The sequence below is a fragment of the Penaeus vannamei genome, chromosome 1, assembly GCF_042767895.1.
Source record: "Penaeus vannamei isolate JL-2024 chromosome 1, ASM4276789v1, whole genome shotgun sequence".
In the NCBI taxonomy this organism is placed as follows: domain Eukaryota; kingdom Metazoa; phylum Arthropoda; class Malacostraca; order Decapoda; family Penaeidae; genus Penaeus; species Penaeus vannamei.
The window spans coordinates 22,126,416-22,143,816 of NC_091549.1; the positions used below are offsets into that span (position 1 = coordinate 22,126,416).

The window sequence follows — 17,401 nt, forward strand, 5'->3', positions numbered from 1 at the left end:
GTGTGTCTACTGAATATGTCGCTTGCCATCGTTGAAGAGCAATTAGCAAAGTGCTCTGGTTTGATTTCTAACTCAAGTTATTCCTCGACTAATATGTCCTTTTCCAGCATTTAACTATGAAATTCAGGTCTGACATCTGCATCAACCCAAGCCATCACAATCATTAGAAAAGATATTAAGCATCTACAACCTTGCAAAAGAAAAGAAAACAAGAAATAAGCAAAGAATAAATAAAACAGAAACACTGCAGAAGCCTCTGACATGCCAGGACAAAGTCTATTATACTGTTTTTTTTTTTCCTTTAACCAAGACTGGATACATGAGTGAAAAGCAGAGTAGAAGAAGTTCCTTACAAATCACATAAACCCCCTGGACTCGAGCTCTCAGTAACAGCCAGATTTGTTTCTTCAAATGTTATGAATCTCAATTTGATGTAACATCAGTATTGAAAATGACAACAGTTTCCCTAACAGTATGAAAATGTCAATGGCAAAAAAAAGGAAAAATAAAGAGAATATATACATATAAACAAATGATAGTTGAAGAAAGACAAGCAACAACGTCAATAGTACCAATCATAAAAATAATTACATCAATTTCTGGTATACACTTCCACAATTTGATTATTCAGAGAGTATCAAGCAATGAATGTCTTTTTCTAAATGTGTTTTCTATATCCAATAAAAAGTGAAGGGGGGGATATATCTACAAGAAATAATTTGCTATCACAAAAGCTCCTCACTGCCCAAAGGAGAGCTCACTCTTCTGTACCATATAAGGAAGTGTGAGAACTATTAACAAGGAAAGGAAAGAGGGGGATGCACCCTCACCAGCAAATATACCGAAGTATTCTTTCTGTAAACAAAGACTTGACTGTTGGATCTGCAAAACTTTGCTATAATCATGATACAGAAAACATTGCTACTCCAGTAATGGCAACTCTTCTGCTTGTGTAAGGGTGTGAATATGAGGGTTGTCAGAACGCATAAATATGGTGACCCCAGACTGGTATGCTGCTGGAATGGCAACATGAGAAGTCAAGTGCCGACGACCTTGAACCACAGGAGGTGCAGCTTGTTCTTTTAACACACCTACTACTTGACCTGCAAACAGAATGAACATGATTAATGACAAGCATACATCCAATGTAAGTTAGATTCTAATGACCAGTGTCTTTTCAAAATCTCTTAATCATCCTAGGGAACTCTCAAAGAGATCTTACATATTAGTGAAGTCTTTAAATGCTGGGCAAAAATAGTTACTGTAGCTGGAACAAAAACCTTTGAGAATGATCACCACCTCTGTCTCAACAGAAGAGATTGCAGATGGACAAAATGTATTCATAGGAGCCATTTCTCTCTGTATGAATTGCTTAATCCTCCTAGTTTTTATCATCTGAATCTTAGTTTTACATTCATATCTCAAAAGTTCCCTGTTTTAGTTGATACTGATACTGATACTGATAATGATAATGATAATAATAATGATAATATTAACTCCTATGATCCGGCTTCTGCATTATTCTCATTGTTAAACAGATTTGGAACATAATGTACGTAAGCTGTGACTGAAAGAGCGCCACCTCCAGGGAGAATGCCACTTCCATGCTCAGCAACGTATTCCTGGCTGCTGTGACCGATAAGTAGGATGTTATGGAAAATTGAAAATTATAAAATAATCTGATATATGACACAAATAACCAAATGTTACATTGAGTTACTATATAGAGAGATGATATGGAGTCTGTACAAGGAAAACAATTTATTAACTTCTGAATATAGCCAATCAAAAGGAAAATATGTTAATTGGAAAATGGCAAAACAGCTAAAAAAGTTTACGCAAAATAACTCTACAAAGGAGAGGCACAGAGTCTTGTCACTGCTCACAAGTGTTCATAAGAGCGAGCATGAGTGTGCACAAGGGCTATCCCCTCATGGTGTGAACACAGCCACATGGTCAGTGAGATTGCATGACTATGCAGTATGTTATAAGGTGAACATGTTGGACCTGGGTGCTTTGCTGTTATATATATGGTCCAAAATCTGGACATTAGGCTTACTTGAGTGGCCACTACAAGGGTCAATCCACACAAACACTCATGGGTGGTGTCGACTCCTTGCCTCCCCTTTGCGATGTTATTTTCTCTCTCTCTCTCTCTCTTTTTTTTTTTTTTTTTTTAATATCTTTTTGCTATTTTCCAATGTCTAAATTTGTCATTTCATATGCTGTAACCAAAGTGTTTTCCTTACACAGACTCTTTATTATGTCTCTGGTACTTCTTAACCCATCAGCGACGGGTAAATTTTTTGTCAAGTTGACGTATGCACCGGCTTGTTGGCGCGCACTGGCAGTTTCCCCTGTTTGCGCCCGGCTCGATCGGTAGTTTGCGAGCGACATATAGCACCTAAAAGCTTTTATTTTTCTAAAATTTATAAAAATATTAAAATTTTGAAGGTTTACCTTCACTTTAGGTGCCATTGCCTAAAATCTTTACCATATAAATGAAGCCGCTACTAGTGGAGAAAAACAACCTCTGTCCGACGAGCCAGTAGCACGGGAATGGGCATGGCATGATGCTCCCAGCGTTTGGTCCACAACAGCCATGGCATGTACGTACGTGACACCCGGCGCCAATGGGTTAAGGGGACTGTCCCAGGTGGAGGGGGGGGAAGGGGGTCAAATTGAGTTAGCTAGCATATAGTATAGGTACATGGATGAGGAAACTACCAAACGAGTATTAAGCGCCTGCTATGGCTCGTTGTCTTGCAGCCGACGCGAGAGTCCCTCACCACCCGGAGAGGTACGCTGATAATGAGCGCCCAGGTACACCTATGTGGACTTCTGCTTACTGCAATCGTGCATACGGCATTTAATTATGACATTGCGCATAGATATGAGTTTGTGAATGTTCAAGGAACACTTTTATACCAATATCAGGAAAAAATTATACCACCGTGATTCATGACGAAATATTTTGTGAAACATATCTAAAAAAAAAAATGTAAGTTTTGTGTCCTTATACACACGAAATATGCTTCGATTGAGACTCCCTGGTAATATGTTTTAGTTTACGAGGTAATATGTACGAATATCACATACGAAGCACTAATGTTTAAAAATAGCCTTATAAGTAAGGATTGAAATATTTCCATTACATTTCGCTCAACAGTCGGTACATCACAGCATGGGGCAATTTGAATTGATTTGAAATTGGTAGTTACCTTTGTAAAGACCAATTCAATACGAATGTTACCTAAATGTCAGATTTTTTAACTTCGAATGTATAAGCCAGATACAGATTATTGCATATTGAAGATGATAGTACTCAGTAATAACTGCTCTTAAATAAAAACTGTATGGAATTTTGAGCTCGGTTATTTGCGCACTCTTCGTCTGGCGTTCAAAAAGCTATCGCATCTGTTTCGTGCGATCCTGATAAAAATTAATATGTTTGGACGTTACCGTAAGTCTTAGGTACCATAAATTTGCAAATATCCCACAACACCTAGGCGTCTGCAAGATTTTATGCACTTCTTAGTAAAGATAATGGGTGCAAATGGCTAATCATAAACTCTACACTTGTTCTCCTTTGCATTCTGTTAATACTGACAATCATCAAAGAAAATGGTATGAGAGTGATAACTAATATATTTTTTTATTTAGATATGAAAGTCAATGTAGGCCTACTAAATGAGGATGATTAATCTTTTTTAACTTTATGTGTGTGCGTTCACGTACATATGATCCTCCTCGAAAAATACTATCTCCTCCTCCTAACATGTTATTTGTGTCATTATCTATTTATTTATTTTATTTATTTATCTTATTTTGTTATTATTATTTTTTTGTAAAATTTAATTTTCTTCAATACATCCTACACCACCAGCCTGGGTGGGCAGGAATAGGATCCTGAATGGGATCACTGGAGCTCGTGCTCTCCAGCCATGGCTCACAGATGGTACATTTCACACGGATTTACTAAATGCTCACTGAGTCTATTCACCCTCCAAGACTGGTGAGTCATTCCTGTCACTCTGGCCTTCAGCCCAAATTCTCATGAAGGTCATCAGCCAAATTTTCATATGGCAGCACGTTCAAGTCACCTGGCCCTTAAGCAAAATATTTTCATGATGTGATAGTCATGTCAGCCAAATCCAAGGGGATAATAATAATAGTAATAATAATAATAATAATAATAATAGTAATAATAATAATAATAATAATAATAATAATAATAATAACAATAACAATAATAATCATTATAATAATAATAACAATAATAATCATTTTAATAATAATAATAATAATAAAAAAATAATAACAATAATAATAATCATTATAATAATAACAATAATAATAATAATAATAATAATAATAATAATAATAATAATAATAACAACAATTATAATAATAATTATAAAAATAATAATAATAATAAAATGATAATAATAGTAATAAAATAATGATTATAATAATAATAATAATAATAATAATAATAATAATAATAATAATTATAATAACAATAATAATAATAACAATAATAATAATAACAACATTAATAATGACAATAATAATAATAACAATAATAATGCCAACAATAATGATAATAACACATTAACAAAACAACAATACCAAGAATTAATGATTATGATTATAACAATATTACTACTAATAATAACTAAAAGCACTCACAGTGTATATCTTTGCCAAGGCAATAGGCTCTCTAATACAACAAAAATATTCATACTTGAAGAATTTCATAGAAATCACCTCTTTCTCAAGTACACTGGTGATGCTAATGAATACTTCAAAAAACTCCTGGTTATGGATCATGATCCAGATCCAGGATCTGATCTTAACTTTGAGTTATATTGCAGAGGATCCGGATCACAACCAAAATTTAATGGTATCTAAGTTGGACTAAGAGACACCGTATCTAAGTTGGACTAAGAGACACCTCTAAAAATCTCATAAAAATCTGCTCAAAACTTTTCAGCTATCCTGCTAACTAACTAACCAATGCAACCAAAAACATTACCTCCTCGTCAAAGGTAATAATAACAATAATTAATGATGATGATGAACATGAAGATGATGACGATAATGATGATGGCAACATTAATGATAGTAGCGAAAACAACAACAAAAATAATAACAGGTCTTTGGATAAAACCTGACACTTAGATTGTAAAACAGTATATTGAAGGACATAAACATATAAAACAATTACAATAACAGGATGCAAAGTACAAATGTTATATTAGTGAAAACTCTTTATACAAACTTTACCTAGAACATTCATCTCTCTCCATCTTGGGTCAGGCTGTTGGGTCAATCTGATGAGCTTATCACCTTGGCCCCATCTATTTACAACGTCAGCCCTGCGAACCAACAACACAGAGTCTGTGCAGAGCTGGTCTCCAAGTAGGGAATCAGAGACACATTCTAATGGGTTGGTGAGGTAGATACCCTGAGGACCAACACCAAATATCATCTGATGGTGCCAGGCATCGGGTACTGTCTGGCCTGGAGCAACACCCACTTGCAAATTTAACGTGGCCAAAGGCACTCCACCTGGAAAGTCAAAAGCTTTTTACTTCTGTAATATTTAATTTATGAAAATCTATTTACTTTAAAAATAAGTAAAAAAATAAAAATATGGAAAAACACATTGGTGTAATTCTAAACTACTTAACATTATGTTAGTAAGTGAAAAGATGATGAAGAAAGTGAGAAAGGTGATAAATATGCTTTCTCCTTACTTAAAATCATATCAATTTACATCATCACCTGTTACTTCTGCAGAGAGTTCTTACAACTAATACTGAAAATATAACCCTGTGTATACTCTATTATTTAAGATCATCATTGTCTTATTAGGATGCTTCCCTTTTTCAATGCTTTATCAGTAATTTGTAAAGGAATTCATTAACATACATATATTCAGTTTATGGTCTAAATAAAACATTAATACAAAATATTCACTTTCCCAACCATATCAAACCAACAAACAGCATAATCTCAACTTAGAACAACTTAACTCACCCCTGCTTATCCACTGGGCTAACCACCTAGACAGCTGCACAGCCCTTTTAGGAAACATATGGAAGAACTTGGCCTTCACAGTGCCCTTTGACAGCTTGGTCACTCCATCAATAAGATCCCTGTGAGTAGTACCAGCTACAGAGCGGGAGAGCAGGTAGTCTACGACCGGCGCAGTCTCTGCTCGTAACCTGGTTTTGATACTCGCCTGCACTTCCTCCACTGTACAGGGGTAGTCTAAGGCAAGCTGTAAAAATGAAAATTACAAATAATCAATTCCCGGAAAAAGAAAAGAGATAAAGATTATTTAAGAACTTATCCCCTTAGACCTACAGATACAACAAGGGTCTAATTTAAGAAAATCAAACAAATCTTGGTTTTTAATTCACTTTTAGGGATGCAATGTCATGCCATCAAAATTAGTCCTTTCACAAGTTATAGCTTTTAGAGTTTGTAGACTAACTGGATGCTTTTGTGGGAATCCTGGCAACAAAATACACTAAGGGTTCATATCATCTTATAAACATCTGTATCAAAACCACAATCATTTAGACCATTTAGAATTTTACTCAATTTCACATGCAAGAAAGTACACATTTCACTCCCAGATGTCAAATACACACAACACAATGGAGTATCAAAATTGAAAAAAAAAAAAAAAAAAAAAAAAAAAAAGTATATATTTTAACAGCTTGCCTAAAATTTGACTGACAACTGTCTGGGATGAGACTGTATGTATATGGCAACTAATGAAATGAAAATTAGTCTGCTGGATCTGGTGCCATGGGGCCTGCATGTGGAACAAAATCTGGGCAATATGTTTAAAGTGACCACTCTCATAGGTGTGTGGCTTATAGGCCCAGCCCACATGAACACTCACGTGCAATATCAACACTCCCTGCCTCTTATTTGCAATGTTATGATCACTTTTTCTGCAATTCAATTTGTTTGCAACTATGTGGGATAACAATAACAATGAGCAACATTGTGTTATTTATACAATTTTTCAATAATTTCATATTCAATTTTCTGACACACCCTGTGCCACTGGTCACAGGAATATGATCCTGAGCATGGAAATAATGTCCTAACTGGAGCTATCACTCCTCAAGCAATGGCCCAGAGATGGTATATTTTACCTTCAATGGAAATAATGCAATAGGGGCTATTTCTATATACCAACTTACTCTTAACTCTTCCTCCAAGATGCACTCATGACAAGCCCAGCTCCCAGCTGAAATTTTCAAGATGTATAGTTGTGGACATTTCCAACTGGTACACCCCTATGGTGTGGACTGAATTTTTTTCTGGTTACATGCTTAGTATCCAGTGTTTTGTAAATGGAATGCTCTTATTTGTATAGCAGTCCGTGATTGGCAAATAGTATTTTGCAATTATACTCAGTAGCAACTAGTATCAGAAATGCATATTGAAAAGTTTGGAAACATCACAAAGTTTTGCCCAATACCAACATTATTGCATGAAATATGTGGTGTTTTCCTTAAAAAGGAACAATTGGAAATGGTATAACTGGAACCATTAGCACAATCAGTATAGCCAAACATTGATGATAACATTTAATCTCAAATTATTCTTAAATGAAAAAAAATGTGCATGTAAAAATATACGTGTTTTGGTTAAATTTGTAAAGGTAAAACAAATTATTTTGGGAAGGTGAAATATGAATCACATGTTATATTACCTGCAAATGTAAATCGAAAGATTCATTGTTTTTGCGAGGCTTCCTTACAGATTTTATGAATGGCAAATTAGCCAATTGCTTGATGGGTTGTTCATGTACAGTCGAGTCACTTGAAGCGACTTAAAATTTGCAGAGAAATTTGTTCAGAATTTTATGACAGGTCATCAGAGATAGCGTTAAGGGGGACTTTTTATTAACCCAATGCCGATGAGAAAATCTTGAATTCACTTTTGTGTTGTTTTGTTAAATGTTTCTGTACAGACATGTTAATAATTGTTTTAAGGGGACCGTCCCTGAGAGAGGGGGGCGGAGGGGGTTAAATTAAGATAGTTAGCGTATAGTATAGGTACATGGATGAGGAAACTACCAAACGAGTATTAACCGCCTGCTATGGCTCGTTGTCTTGCAGCCGGCGTGTGAGTCCCTCAGCACCCGGAGAGGTACGTCGCTATTGAGCGCCCAGGTACACCTATGTGGACTTTTGCTTGCGGCAATCGTGCATAAGGCATTTAATTATGACATTGCGCATAGATATGAGTTTGTGAATGTTCAAGGAACACTTTTATACCAATATCAGGAAAAAATTATATCACCGTGATTTATGACGAAATATTTTGTGAAATATATCTAAAAAAAAATGTATGTTTTGTGTCCTTTTACACACGAAATATGCTTTGATCGAGACTCCCTGGTAATATGTTTTAGTTTACGTGGTAATATATACGTATATCACATACGAAGCACTAATGTTTAAAAATAGCCTTATAAGGAAGGATTGAAATATTTCCGTTACATTTCGCTCAACGGTCGGTACATCACAGCAGGGGGCAATTTGAATTGATTTGAAATTGGTAGTTACCGTTGTAAAGACCAATTCAATACGAATGTTACCTAAATGTCGGATTTTTAAACTTCGGATGTATAAGCGAGATACAGATTATTTCATGTTGAAAATGATAGTACTCAGTAATACCTGCTCTGAAATAAAAACTATATGGAATTTTGAGCTCGGTTGTATGCGTAGTCTTCGTCTGGCGTTCAAAAAGCTATCGCATCCGTTTCGTGCGTTCCCGATAAAAATGAATATGTTTAGACGTTACCGTAAGTCTTAAGCACCATAAATTGGCAAATATCCCACAACACATAGGCATCTGCATGATTTTATGCACTTCTTAGTAAAGATAATGGGTGCAAATGGCTAATCATAAACTTTACACTTGTTCTCCCTTGCAATCTGTTAATATTGACAATTATCAAAGAAAATGGGTATGAGAGGGATAACTAATAAATTTTATTATTTAGATATGAAAGTCAATGTAGGCCTACTAAATGATGATGATTAATCTTTTTAACTTTATGTGCGTGCGTTCACGTACATATGATCCTCCTCGAAAATTATAAACACCCAGTGACCATCTCCCCCTCCCCCCCCCCTGTGTGAGGCATGGGGAATATTCAACGACTTTCGTAAGTTCTCGAATTCAATGTACTAAATTCATATGCTTTTGAAATTCTCAAAATTGAACCACCATGTTGTATTCATGCCAGGACTTTATAATTAGAATGATTTTGTACTAATGTTGCCATCCACAGTTCCCCATTTCTTCAAAAATAAAAAATAAATAAAAAATAAAATGGAAAATAAAAAAAAATATTAAAAAAAAAAAAAGGTTTTTATCTGGTTTAGATTAGTTGTCTCTATGGTAAAATGCATTTATTAAGCTTTTCACACGAAAATATCAACTTTAATGAACAACGAAAAAAAAAAAAAAAAAAAAAAGTGACATACCTTTACAGAATAGCGTCCCTATTGAACATGAAAATTCCTATTGACTTGGTAATCATTGCATTGCAAAGTACACTAAAGAAGCGTTTTTTTGATATATAATATCATTAGATTCAGAGAAAAATAACAGAGATAACGAACTTTGGCAAGGTGCCAAATACAAAACGCCGTAGCTCGGCTATTTTTTTATGAATCTTCGGTACTTCCCAACTCACGTAATTTTCATGCGATCCAAATGCAGTTTGTTGCTTTCACTAGAGCCTCGGCGTCCCATAGCCATGTAAAAGGCCGATTTTTGAATTTTTGCCTTAATCAAAAAATAATAATATTTTAATGCTGAAAAACGCATTCAAAAATAGTTCTCTATGTCAAGCTGTCCCCCGCCAAAAAAAAAAGGAAATTCAAAATTCGGCCTTTTACATGGCTATAGGCTAGAGTTGATCTAACACTAGCATTTTTGGGGGAATATTCTGTAAAGAGCTCTGATAGTTGGGAAGTACCGAAGACATACCAAAAAAAAAATAGCGATTTTTTTCAACTTTTTGGGGGGTGCCCCCCCCAATGGGGGAGCAAAATTAAAATTTATATATATAACGAAGCGCAATTCTTTGCTCTATAGCATGCAAAAAGAATCAATCAGTTATCTCTAACCGATATTTTTTTATGATGTATAGAGTAGGGAAAGGTGGCCATTCTCAGGGACGGTCCCCTTAACTCACAACGCAGTCACACACAGATCACGGTGACAACACTCACCTCACTCCCCCACCTCATTCCCAGCCTAACCATTCTTTACTTGATGTATATTGTTGTGTTATTTGTGTTTTTCAGACTATTGTATTATTGTTGTCTTCAGATTGCAAGTTTAGTGTGTATTTTTTTTTCCATAGAGCAAATAACCACACTTCAATTTATCCAATCATTGTAATGTTTTGCTCTTCCTGCATATTATGTTTATTTTTGCGAATTTACAATTATCGTTCCTTCACTTTAAATGCTATGCGTTTTCACTTTCATTCTGTGAATTCATACATATAGTTGTGTTCTTTGTTCTTATGAAAATCACTTTCTTTTTACTTGCTGTGCAAATAGTTCCTTTATTCACACATACATGTTGATGACTTGCTTTACTCACCTATTCACCGCTCTACACGGAATTCACTCTAGGATTATGAATTGTACTAAGTACCATATGTTTTATAATTGATTCTAACTCATTGAATGACGTCTACTTTGATATTAGATATCTTGCCCTTGGTAATGCTAGAATTTATGCTTCTTTAGTTTTATGGTATTGGTGAGTATTTAACCCACTAATGCCGGTATATTTTGAAGCCGAAAATAAAAGTTTCCAGGCGGCTACTAAATCAGCACGTGGGGCTGGCCTGGACTCAGCTGCAGCCCGCCGCTGAGTCGGAGTCTGAGCCCCGATACAGCGTCACATTGGCGGGACGCCCAGAAATATCTTTTGTCTGGGTGTCTCATATGTGAGACACCCGGAAGTGGGTTAACACATAATTACTTGATAAAGTTGAATCTATTGCAATAGGGGTAATGCACTGCAGATACCATGCTTTATATAGGCTTACATAGTTATCATCACCGCAACTTAGTTTTAGGCTGACATGTTACTACGAAGAAATCGCGCCCAGACGCCCGTTAAATCTCCTACGAAGGAATCACGCCCGCCGTACGTTTGTTTACTCACACTTATGCTATTTCCAACACCGAGACGCTCATGTTTACTTCTTGTTTAGGCCAAGCTGCCAATGACTTGTGCACCGCAGCAGCACTTGCGTTTTTTTTACAGCGCCCAGACACTCACGTTTACTTTTAAGTTTAGGCCAAGCTGCCTACATGTGTCTGAAGCATATTGATTTACCTATTTAGCCGAAGATGTGGAATTCTTACTCACTAACTTTTCTCTCTACAATGTAATGGTACTCTTTTGAACTCACTAATCCTAACAGATCCTGTGTAATTGACACCTTCTCATGACATGATGCCTTCTCATAACAAATGTTCTTATTACTCATTTTCTGGCATCTTAGTAAGGTACTGACATGTAAATTATCCTCCTCTTCCTTAGTCCTTTTACTAATCTGGTACACTTATATTTCAGCCCCTGAAGACAATGTGACCCTCCTTGCTACCAAATGTTGCACCTCACTGTGGACCTCTGCCACGCTGCTACCCTGACATGCGACGACCTAAGGGACCATGGAGCATCAGCAACCATCTGTAGAAGCATATTACCAACAGATGCACCATCAGTGCAAAAGACGTTGCAGATGACTCGAGGATGAGCCAATTTGTGTGGCCACGCGATGTCAACAACACGCATCCGCCTAAGGTCGAAACAGAAGCTGTGCCTTCCTGTCCTGGTCCAGAGGAAACAGCTGATCACACCTACCATGCCTAAGACTTTACTTGCCCATTACATTCTCCCCTTTCACCCCCTGTCACAGCCGGAAGTACTGACACCAGAAAAATCAAAAGCAGGCACCTGCCAGCATGACAGCAGTTGCAGAACATAAGGATGTCTCATCAGGCAGAAGAGGCAGACAAGACAGGAGAACAGCAGCAGTCACAGGACAGAAGGCAGCACGCCTTCCGCCCTCTGCACCCGGGGCACGGGGTCACTTTCGGAGGTCAGTCCTTACCTTCCCCAATAAACCAACAAGCCAAGAACCCTTTCATTCACCACCAACCTCCACGCCTCCCCAACACTTACATCACAGTATCCATTACCCACTCTCACACACTCACACACTCACTCACTAACACACTCACTCACACACACACACACACACACACACACACACACACACACACACACACACACACACACACACGCACACACACACGCACATACCAGTCCACACACAAAAAATATATTTAGCCATAGGTACAACACAATACTCATGGCATGACCATACATTGGTGCACCATGGGATGTGTGCCCATGCCACCCTGAATTCAGTCCACTCATGCCATGTCCTAAATATACATACTACCCCATGATTGGGGGCTAGTACAGTTACTGTAACCCACATTATCAATAATTATAGCAAATCACAATAAAATGTACTGTATTTTGTTTTCATTATTATCCTTAATTATATTCTTCATGATAATTCTGAGAAGCACTATATGGATGGGATTGTGATGAAAAATGTTATCTTCATAACACCAAACACAACTCTGTTTATATATAGTGGTCCCATAAAACCACTATTGTTAGTGGAGACAAAATCACACCTATAAAATGACTCATATCAGTGATCTGCTGGCTAATTTGGGCTTGATTACATACCATACTGCACTGCTTGTGAGCATTTCCACTTATTATTCGGATCATTTACTGCTAAATGTAACAGACACTATTTTTTTCTATCTGGTCATGATAAACTGTCTCTAGTGATCTGAAACAACTACTTTTTTGAGGTTCAGTAGGTTACCTAACACACTTCAGTATGACTTATTATACCTTCAATTGGGTATACTGATACCCACTCTACCCATCCTCCCAATCTTTTCATAGAGGTTAATATGAGCAGACATGATTATCAGTCTGCCCACATATGATGAGCCTGCTGATCATGCCTGGTCACATGGACAAGCCTCAACACAATGGTGTCCATTAATCACACCCTCTATTGTTTTTTTCTTAAGGGAAATTTGTTAGCACATACATAGCTCCACAAGTGCTCAAGCCACCAAGTAGGCAATTAGTGAACCTTATCACTCATATTCAGAGACTTGGAACACCTTAAACTGAAAGCTGGACCAGCATTTCATGCCCGTATAACACTATGGTAAAGTATTGCGTCGGAAAGGGCAAAGGAGAGTTAAAGATTACGATGAAATGAAATGCAGAAACTAGTAGAAAGGGGAGGGTTAAGGAGGTAGGGTGATTGAGGGAAGGTATAGGAAAAATGTTCAAGGAAGAATAGATGCACCTGTTGAAAAGTAGAAGCATCCATGAGGAGGGGAAGGTGTTAGAAGACAAAGATTAGAGGGCATTATAGGAAAGTATGGTAATGAAAAGGGAAAGGAGGTAGGTTAAGGAGGTAAAGCGACTAAGTGAAGGATGGGGTTTTGGGGTGAGTTTTGGTTTGGGTGGTTGAGAGGATGAGGTATGTGGAAAAGAATTGGGTTTTGAAGAGGGTTTTGGTTTGGGTGGTTGAGAGGATAAGGTATTTTGGAAAGGGTTGGGGGAATATAAGGCAGTAGAGCAACTGAGTTAATTGCAGTGTATCTGTGACTAGGGAAGGAGTAGATACATTGATCAAGGAAAACAGAGGTAGTTGTTGGAGAAGTAGGATGAGAAGAATCCAGGGGCTGAGAAAGGGAGACTGGAGATGGTGGTGAAATATCAGGAAGAATGTCTGCTGCGATAAGAGGGGATTCGTGTGAGTATTCAAGTGGAAGCGGTAGAGAGGGTGGGGTATGTTGGGAGGGTGTAGGAGGAAGGGGAGTGGAGGGAACTTGGGGAGGAGGAGGATGGATATCTGCAAATACTTTAAATGTAGTAGGAGTAGGAACAGAGGGATTGGGGGTGGACGAGGGAGCAGAGTGTTCCCTTGGGTCATCAGTTTTGGATGTCTTCAAGGGTTTCTGGAGAGGAACTAGGTAAAGAGGACTGAGAAACAAAGGTTCTCTTATTAGGAGGAGAAGAGGATAGATATCTGAGGAACAGATGAAGAGGAAGGTGTAGGAGAGAGTGTAGTAGGAGAGCGTGGAGTGGAATGTTTAGGTTGCCTGATACAACAACTAACACTTCAGTGAAAAGGAAGGGTAGATATCCAGGAAATGGTAGAGATTGGAATATCTTGATTTAGAATGGAAAACGGATTTGACTGGTGGATAGTGTGAGTAGACATAGGATGTAGGTTTTGGGTATAGGGGAGAGAAACCTGGGGAGATGCAGAAACATCTTGTGTAGATGGTGGGGGAGCAAAGTATAGGACTGTTTTGGAATAAGTTGAGAGAGAAAAACCATCGTTGTGCTTTCTGTCTGGCCTCATGTAGAATGAGGCCTAATTTAAATATGAGGAATGCTACCTCACATTTAAAGCTCCTATAAAACATATTATGGGAGTCTCCACAATTGGCACATGTACGTGACTGTGCAGGGCAATTTGAATAACCAGGTTGGGCACATAGAGGGCAGTGGGCTGTGGAGCGACAATGTTTGGCTGGGTGGCCAAAACTCCAGCATTTTCTGACATTGATGAGGAAGGTGTTGGTATTGTCGGACATGATAAGACAATCCATCAATATAAACCTCATGGGGGAGGTCTTGTCTATGGAAGCTAATCTTGGCAATATTGACGAGGGTATTTACACTGGCCTCTGGGAGGAAGAGTGTAACACTGTACTGCCACTGCATCACATTCACCAAAAAAGGAAAATAGCTCACTTTCACAGTCTGACCAGTCCTTGTTACACACAGAACAAGCATTTGGGGGAATAGAAACAGTTCCAGTAAAAATATTAAGTAAGGTCAGTTAGGGCAGATTGTGCAAGAGCTTGGGCTTCAGATGTAACCGTGACAAGGCGTGAACGATCAGAGTGACTGGGAAGAGTAATCTTGCCTACTTGTTTCTGGAAGCACTGCTGAAAGAGAAATAGATTCTCAGAATAGGGGGCTGTGGGGGGAATCACAAAGAATCGATCCCAAATGGCAGGGCCAAAGAGAGTACTCAGAAGGTTTGCAGAGGTAGAGGGCATAGTGTGGTAGTTCTGTGGAGGGAGGACAATGAGGATGAAGAGTAGTAATAAAGGAAGAGGGGGTTGACATTGAAGAGGACTGTGCAGTAGGAGATGAAGAGGAGAATGTTGGAGATGAGTAAGAGTTGGTTAGGAATGGTTAGAGTTGTTTGTAAGCGTCAAAGAGGGGGTATTTGTATCAGTGGTCGGGGCCGTGGTCAAAGGAGGGGCAGAGTTCAGAAAACCATCAAAATCAATTTCAGATAGGCTATTTGATGAAGGGGCAAGCCTTAATGCCCCTATTAAGGATAAAGAATCTTCATTACTGGCCATGGTAAGCCTGAATAAACTGGGGAAAAGAAATGGTCTACCCCTCAGGGTCCCCATACGGGATAAGGACTTGGCAATTAACCAAGGGAATACCATGCCCATGGCTCCCATAGGCTATTTGTGACTGACAAAAAGCCAGCCTTTCATCCTTTCAGCACGGCTCTCACACCTTAGGAATGGGATAGAGGACAGGAATAAAGAAGATATGGAAGAGGAAGGAAGAGAAGAAAGGACCAAGCAAAATTAGTTGAGGCAAGGGCTGAGGCCAAAGGTAGGGGTGATACCCTACAGTGGGTCTCAGTCCTCATCTCCTAGGCCCTCCCACGAAGACGAGCTAGGTTTTGGGAGGGACCACTTGGTAAAAGTACAACCAGATTTAATGTGGCCAAGAAAAGCAAGATGTAGACATAAACAATGTGTAACTGTATGATATAAATATTTAAGTAGGCAGCCTTAATTTTTGCTAATTCTGGGCGGCCTCCACCAATTTATTGTTGTTACCCCACGTCCCTTACCAGAAAATTCTCTAGACCCGCCCCTGATGCCCACCAGCCAATTACGCTAAGTTTTTACACATCAAAGCCAACAGTGATTGGCTCATGAGTGCAAGATCTCAGTCCGGCCCTCAGTTTAAACATATGCCGACGAGAAAATGTTGTGTTAACTTTAGTATTGTTTTGTTAAATGTTTCTGTACACAGATGGCTCTGCCAGTGCTTAGCCACTAAGGAATCAATTTGCAGATCTTGTGACCTAACTTTTCATTAAAATAGTGGGAAAAAATATATATATATATAAATATATATATAAATATATATATTATATATATATATATATATATATATATATATATATATATATATATATATATATATATATATATATATATATTTTTTTTTTTTTTTTTTAATAATGCTATCAATATCGGCACTGAAATGACTGAGGCCTCTTTGCCCCTCTTAGCACACACTCAGTGCACTGTCCATAAGCATCATGAATGCAGACATCAATCAGTAACACCTTCTTGCAGGTCTGGAGCTCAAGTCCGTGTTATAGCTTGCATTCAAAAGGGCACATGGATAAAGGCAGCAGAACCTTTATCATTCCATAGTAATAATGCTATTCAAAATAAAATGGAATATACATGGGCCCCCCTTTTTGGTTTTGCTTACAGTTCCCTTACACAATTGAAAAAGGAGGATCATTCACATTCTACACTTGCCACAAAATCTAAAAACCAAGTAACATACTACATGGCTACTGATATACTTCCCATTCCTCAACAGTATGAAGCCAAAACTGGCCACTCTTGCATACAGTCTAAATACACACACACAAAAAAAAACTAATGAAGAGGGTTCTAAAAACCAAGTAACATACTACATGGCTACTGATATACTTCCCATTCCTCAACAGTATGAAGCCAAAACTGGCCACTCTTGCATACAGTCTAAATACACACACACACACAAAAACTAATGAAGAGGGTTCTCGCTAAACTTGTTGACAGCAATATAAAAGGTGCGGTAAAACTTCTTGCCTCTATGGAGGAATTCCCTGACTATGGTGGATGTCATCAATGCATTAACCACCCCTTTGACCTGGATGATGCTGCGGTCACGTCAAGGAAAAACTCGGGCAGCGGCCCGGGTGACGCAAACTGCCATCATGAGCGAAGGCCAGGGTGATGTTGAAGACTCACCACGAGTGCACAAACCTCTTGGAGTGTGATTTGCCTCATTTGCCACTTAGAAGGGGGCTTTAGCATTAATCCCACCGATAAACGAATGTGGAATGTAATGTGCATAAGCAGTGACTGGAAGAATG

At 38.0% G+C, this 17,401-nt stretch overlaps 1 protein-coding gene across 4 annotated transcripts in view; it reads right to left on the bottom strand.

Annotated features, from left to right (window-relative positions):
- The window catches only part of LOC113814248 (uncharacterized), a 37,852-nt gene that overhangs the window by 1,389 nt on the left and 19,062 nt on the right, over positions 1 to 17,401 (bottom strand). For all 4 annotated transcript variants that reach the window (XM_070121051.1, XM_070121030.1, XM_070121041.1 and 1 more), the window contains 3 exons: positions 6,046 to 6,289; positions 5,290 to 5,574; positions 1 to 1,103 (listed from right to left, as the gene is read on the bottom strand). The exon at positions 1 to 1,103 is cut by the window's left edge and continues 1,389 nt beyond it. In XM_070121051.1, the coding sequence (XP_069977152.1) occupies positions 922 to 1,103; positions 5,290 to 5,574; positions 6,046 to 6,289 (711 nt within the window). In that variant the 3' untranslated portion in view covers positions 1 to 921. The remainder of the gene's footprint in view (positions 1,104 to 5,289; positions 5,575 to 6,045; positions 6,290 to 17,401) is intronic.